This window comes from Dinoponera quadriceps, unplaced genomic scaffold (assembly GCF_001313825.1).
Source record: "Dinoponera quadriceps isolate SergipeBrazil2010 unplaced genomic scaffold, ASM131382v1 scaffold479, whole genome shotgun sequence".
Taxonomy (NCBI): domain Eukaryota; kingdom Metazoa; phylum Arthropoda; class Insecta; order Hymenoptera; family Formicidae; genus Dinoponera; species Dinoponera quadriceps.
The window spans coordinates 592,129-598,016 of record NW_014554586.1 but is presented as its reverse complement, the minus strand read 5'-3'; the positions used below and the strand labels follow the sequence as shown (position 1 = coordinate 598,016).

Genomic DNA, 5,888 nt, shown 5'->3' with positions numbered 1-5,888 from the left:
ATATCCTCCAATAAATACGGTAAGATAACGTTTATACAGTTTCCTGTCGGATTGATTGAACCCTACTATTTCTTCAATTTTTCCGATTTTATCACGGATCAAATGTGCCGTTCATCAAATGTTTCTATCGCGAAAAGAAAAGAGCATTTTATGTTGCGCGCGAAATTCGCAAGACGTAACATATCCACGCATAACAGCAGCAAAACCGGTCCGTCCTGCATTAAACGTGTTTGTGAAATCTTCCCCCCTTCCACCGTAATATCGTACTTCTCCCGCATTTATTATTACCTTATCTAGTTTTTAGATCCAACACGTTCTTTCTAGACGAGCCAGACGATACGACCGGTCTCAAGAATATATCGCGGAATACCCCACTGCTGCGGTAGAATATATTTCCGATGAAATAAATGTGGGTGTGTCGACGGGTTTCAGCAGAGAACTGATTAGACGGTGCTTCGGCAAAATTTTGGTGAGTTCGTCGGATCGAATCTCCGAAAATCTGCACGCTTAACACCCGAGATAATCATTGCTGTGATAAGATCTAGTGAATGTGAATCATCAGCGCGCCGTTAAAATAGAGTAGTACATATTAGAGGAAGAGTGTAGCAAAACTAATGTTATAGAAGAAACGAATAATAATCATTTATTTAGATTTCGTAAAATACAATATAAAAGGAGTGCCCGGGGTGCTCGCTGTTATCGCAATTTAGCTCAAAGTTATATTTGGCGAGCTATATCGATAGTGCTAGCAACGTTATCATGACATTGCGGACGGTAATGTTCGACGTAATAAGTTCGCGCTACAAATGTTTCTGTTTCCGAGATGATGTGTTTCCAATAAACATTATATCATATAACAGTTACATTGTCGCAATATAACGGAATACAACAAGTAATATGGACATAACGTGGATGTTGCAAGCAACATATGTGTGAGTTGTAATTTTCCATTTTAAACAAATTGGCAATAATATAACATAACCATAATATGTTACACAAATATATTATATGATTATTATATTTATTACTATAATATCATAAAAATATTATAAAACACGTAGCGATTATTAAAACCTCGTTGATGCTACAAATATATTACGTTTTTATAATAACACGCCAATTTTGCTAATCATTTGGTAGTTCCATGATGGCGCACTGGAAAAAGGTTCCGCTTGCGAGCTTTGCGCTTACACGAGCAACCTTTGTATATAATTTGCTGAGTATCTACGTACAAAATATTTTCTGGGTACGCAAATCATGTATACCTTAAAACGTAAATCTCATCTTTGTAACAGAGTTTCACAATGGACAAGTTTTCTGTTGTGACGGCATTGCTGCTGCAGCTGTCTCGTATGCTGATGGAAGTGTCCGGGCAATCTGCGTGTCTTGAATACTTTACATATATATATGATCCCTCGATAAATGAAATAGTCGGACAAATTCAGATTCTATCTCCGCCAAAAAATGTTGAGCTGCACTTGAGAGTGAGTTTAAGCATCGCCACTTCATTACCCACGGTAAACATTTCACGCATTCCTATTGTCACCTCTTCTCAGTCCTGTTGCTTGTATCCAGATGTGGTGACCTCTCTCACATGCCTATGGTGCGCGCATACAGACTATACACAGACTTATGGGACCACACAGTTTAACGCCGGTTCCGAATGGCATATTATTTAGAGAAGTTCCCTTTGCAAAGATACTCTTCTCAGTAGGTTGTCGCTCCTTTCCGAGAGGAGACACGAGTGTAAAAATCTTGGCTTCTACCAGGATCGCTAGCATAGTAGACCAATACGATGTCTGTTATGCCATGCACTCCTTTTGTTATATAATATAATATTTATTATTCTCAATGACATTCTGACAATAGCTAAGTATCGAAGAAAATCTCACTGTATAATTTTTACTGTCAATTTTTCGATTAAACTTGTTATTTTAATACAGTTTAATCGTTGCTGCATTTCAGGATTATGTTGGTGAACTGGAATTGACTCGATCAATAGACGATTCGATTAAAATAGTACAACAAGGCGGACCATTGACTTACCGTATATACTTTCCTTTGAGGCAACCGCTTCCGATATTAACTAGCATAAAGCTCAACAATCAAGTATATTGCACGGGGCCTCGTGGTGAGTACGGTACCATTCGGGAAAAGGACAAGAAAAAAACTTACATTTTCTACATGTCCCAATAAGATTGTCGTTCTGGTAGAAAATAAATTTTCTTTATACTTCTGATGAACATGTAGTTTAATTAATTAAACTTTGCATTTGTCTTTCCAGCGTTAGGAAATATCGTTACTTCCATCGTTCTACTGCATACTTTATTTCCGCCAATGATAATACCGTCCATGCAGAATGTCTCTTCTGATGTTCGGCTGGAAGACACGCAAACTTATACAGGTAACAATATATCAGAAATGCAGACGTTGGAATCGATTGTCACGAAACCGATGACACAACTGAGTCATCATCCTTCTGAATCGGAAGAAGAATTCACTACGCCGCTTCCTATGACAGCTGAAAGTGTCGGCGTCTCCGACGAGACTACAAAATTAATTGATATTTACTTAAATTCAGATGCTTCTCAACTTTCCACCCGACTTCAACAACAACCCCATCAACCCCATCAACCCCAACCCAGTGAAAAATATAACGAATGTGGTCGCAATATTAATGTAAGAGAAACTAATATATATTTCGACATGACGACGAAAACATCGCCAGGACAATGGTCGTGGCTGGTGGCATTCTTTTTCGTGGAAAACGACTTTCGTTTTAAATGTTTCGGCTCCCTGGTGACGCACAAACATATTTTAACAGGTTTGTTGCAAAAACTAAAAAGAAGATATGCCTCAACATGCTTAACACCCTATTAAAAACATACCTCTCCTCTCACATTCATTTATTTTGTTTTAAAAAAACCGCCACAACTGAATGCCTCTAAGATCCGTATTAATAATCGGATCTCGTATCAAAGACCGTCTTGAATTATCTTCACAAGCTGCTCGGCCCATTTCATTGGTTACGAAACATCTGAAGATGAACTTGAAACGATTTTGAATATAAGTTCCAACTTTTAATACAGGCCTGAAACATTAATACTATATGATTAATATTATATGTATTCATAAACTCTGTTTGTCGAATCTTTTAGACACAATTGTTCCAATCAGATATTTTTAAACTTATAAATTTCTTTTAGTAAATGACACGGCATCAAATTACATGTAATATATATTTATGTATGCATATTAACATTATTTATCCTACATCCCTCTTACTCCTCCCGCCTGTCCCTACAGTATTGTACACGGAAGAAAATATGTAATCGCTTTTTTTTTGTAGTGGCGCATTGTTTTAAAAACTCTGAGGAACGAAGTCAGAATATACCTCCTAGCGCAATGTTAGCGTATTTGGGTCGCGACTGGCAACACGATGGGAAAAATATGGGATGCACATTTCGAGAGCTCGAGAGCTATAAGGCTCATCCCGACTATAAGCACCAGTGGAGTGGTGACTCCGACCTGGCTATTGTGGTTCTACGGACTTCTGTCGAATACAGCCCTACGATCAGACCAATTTGTTTATGGACCGGTTCATCTGATCTTCAAGATATGGTCAATAAGTCGGCACTTTCATTGGGATTTGGCAAAGACGTCGATATGAAAGTTAATCTGAAAACGCCACGAATTGAAGAAATACCAATAGTCAGCCAGGTAAGAATATCCCCGTCAAAAGTGTTTTTTCTCCATTGTGTCTCTTCATTTCTAACGATGACGCATAACTATTGATTGCAAATTGCCAGTGATTGACTTTCGATCGTAATGTCATACTTATTACCTGTTGCTACGCTTTGCTGTGTATCCATAAAGGATAGATTTGTTAGAACCATTATACACTTTCGATTGGAGTGATGCATGCAGGTATATCTCTTTAATCGATAAATATTGTCAAGATTCATAATTAACAAGTAAGATTTCGGGACCCAAATTTCTTTCAAATTTTATATCTCTCTAATTGCTCTTAAGCATCAAATAACAGAGAACGCAAATACTATAGCTAAGGATCTATAGCTAATTAGAATCGAATGTGGCTACATTTTATTTAGAAGAGAATGATAATGTTTGACAGTGCAAATGCATGTGCCAAAATGACATTGGTTCTAATGTAATCTTTGCACTTTTTGACGCAATAAAGTCGATCCCACGTCAATTCTACGTCGATTGCACATATGGATGTTTCCATAGGGATTCTACAAATTTCCTTCAAATAATTTGTAATAAATTTTGTAAACGACTGCAACATTATTATTGCGCAGGAAGAATGTGAACAGCGCGATCGCCGCTTTGCCAGTTTTATTTCAAATCGTACTTTTTGCGCTGTTTTGAAAGGCAAAAATTTACTTCCCATCGATAGCGGAAGCAATTTGGTGCTGCACAATTTCACCACGGATCGTTATGAATTACGCGGTATGGCTACAAGAATATTATACAATGGAAATAATTGCAATACTGAACAATACATAGTGTTTATTGACTTGGCCAAATACATGTCTTGGATTCAAAGTCATCTCACCTCTACATAACTTTCGTATCATATTTTGTACATGTACGTTATTTAACAAATTCATACATAAAACACTTGAAAATACTAGAAATATTATATTCTTGAAAGAAACCTATGCTTCCTGACTTATACGAATCATGATCGCGCGATGTACGGACGCATATAGTGTCATCCTCAATAATTAAGTGCGCCAGCACGTCATGCGTGCGATCAGTTTTATGTTTTATCGTGCTATTTTATACCATATAGGAGATGATATTCAGTGTTGTCGCAGTACACAGCGCACGCTGATGCTATCATTTTGAAATGTAAAATGCTGGCATGGTGTTCGAACAATTTATTAAGCACGATGAGCCGACGTGCACTCGTCAGATCTAGATGACGCAATAACAGCATGCTCGCGTACATTTTGCGATTGACACTTGGTTATTGGGACGGAACATATTGCAGATCTTGTTTAGTTTCTACTGTCAATTTGCTGTCAAGTTTTGTCAGCAGGCGCTGTCGACAGAACACGAGATTAATGCGAACACAGATGGCTACGGATCTGCCATAGTATTCTGATCGAATGTGCCGCTAAACTAACGACATATTATTAAAATTTTGAATACTGAGTATATTACCTGTTACGTCCTAGAAGAGGATGTACGCAACAGACACTGCGTACCCGCGAGGCCCAAACATACTTGCAGGTCTGCGGATCAGCTTAAGAACCGGAAGGATCGGAAGAGCTCATTTATTCCGTTGCAGGACGTTTGGTGGTCCTTTATTTTCGTCAAGGCACTTAATCTCTTTACCTGGGACAGGACCATAAGAAAATATTAAAGACGAGATTTCTGATTAAAGTAATTGAAAGGAAATGAACGAATAAATGAAACAAATTTAGTTATCATTAACGTCGCGGGCAGATTCATTTTGTTCGATAAATTACACATCGCTTATACCGACACCCACCTCTGTGCTCTTCCTGCAGCGACTGACCAGCGAAGCGGTCGTGATCAACTGTATTGCTTATCTCAACGAAGTTTCCACAGCGATCTTTTCCTCTTTGATTATCTCCAATGTGACCCCATCTGCATGCCGAGCCATGAGCTGACCGACCATGCCTTGGGATACGTGAGGAGATAATTGAAAAAACCCTGTTACTGGGTTATCTACAATTACTGGGAGTACTTTGTCCCTGAGTGTGACGTAAGACAATTACATGGCGGGGCTCCAAACTGTCATTGAGTCCCAAACCTCTGATGTGAGAATGAGCGCCGATTCGCTCTATCTTGGTGATTTCGGGGACCTCTTGCACATTTGTCATAACCTGAAA

The 5,888-nt window shown here is 38.5% G+C and overlaps 1 protein-coding gene and 1 long non-coding RNA gene across 8 annotated transcripts; one reads left to right on the top strand and one right to left on the bottom strand.

Annotated features, from left to right (window-relative positions):
• The first annotated feature begins 324 nt into the window (after positions 1-324).
• LOC106752248 (serine protease gd-like) lies at positions 325-4,654 on the top strand. Of its 7 annotated transcripts, XM_014633811.1 has the most exons (9): positions 325-469; positions 652-932; positions 1,141-1,204; positions 1,296-1,517; positions 1,966-2,131; positions 2,285-2,404; positions 2,582-2,824; positions 3,350-3,720; positions 4,323-4,654. In XM_014633811.1, exons 2-9 carry the CDS (start codon positions 898-900, stop codon positions 4,587-4,589), a joined length of 1,488 nt encoding a protein of 495 aa, XP_014489297.1. In that variant the 5' UTR covers positions 325-469; positions 652-897; the 3' UTR covers positions 4,590-4,654. The 7 variants fall into 7 exon arrangements, with proteins under 7 accessions (XP_014489297.1, XP_014489298.1, XP_014489296.1 ...); XM_014633812.1 differs by having other exon boundaries at positions 325-932; positions 1,296-1,484; XM_014633810.1 differs by having other exon boundaries at positions 325-932.
• Positions 4,655-4,755: 101 nt separating this feature from the next.
• Positions 4,756-5,683, bottom strand: LOC106752249. The gene is made up of 3 exons (XR_001375134.1): positions 5,525-5,683; positions 5,194-5,367; positions 4,756-5,071 (listed from the first exon to the last, which is right to left on the bottom strand). It is a non-coding gene; the product is annotated as an uncharacterized LOC106752249 (long non-coding RNA).
• Between the last annotated feature and the right edge of the window lie 205 nt (positions 5,684-5,888).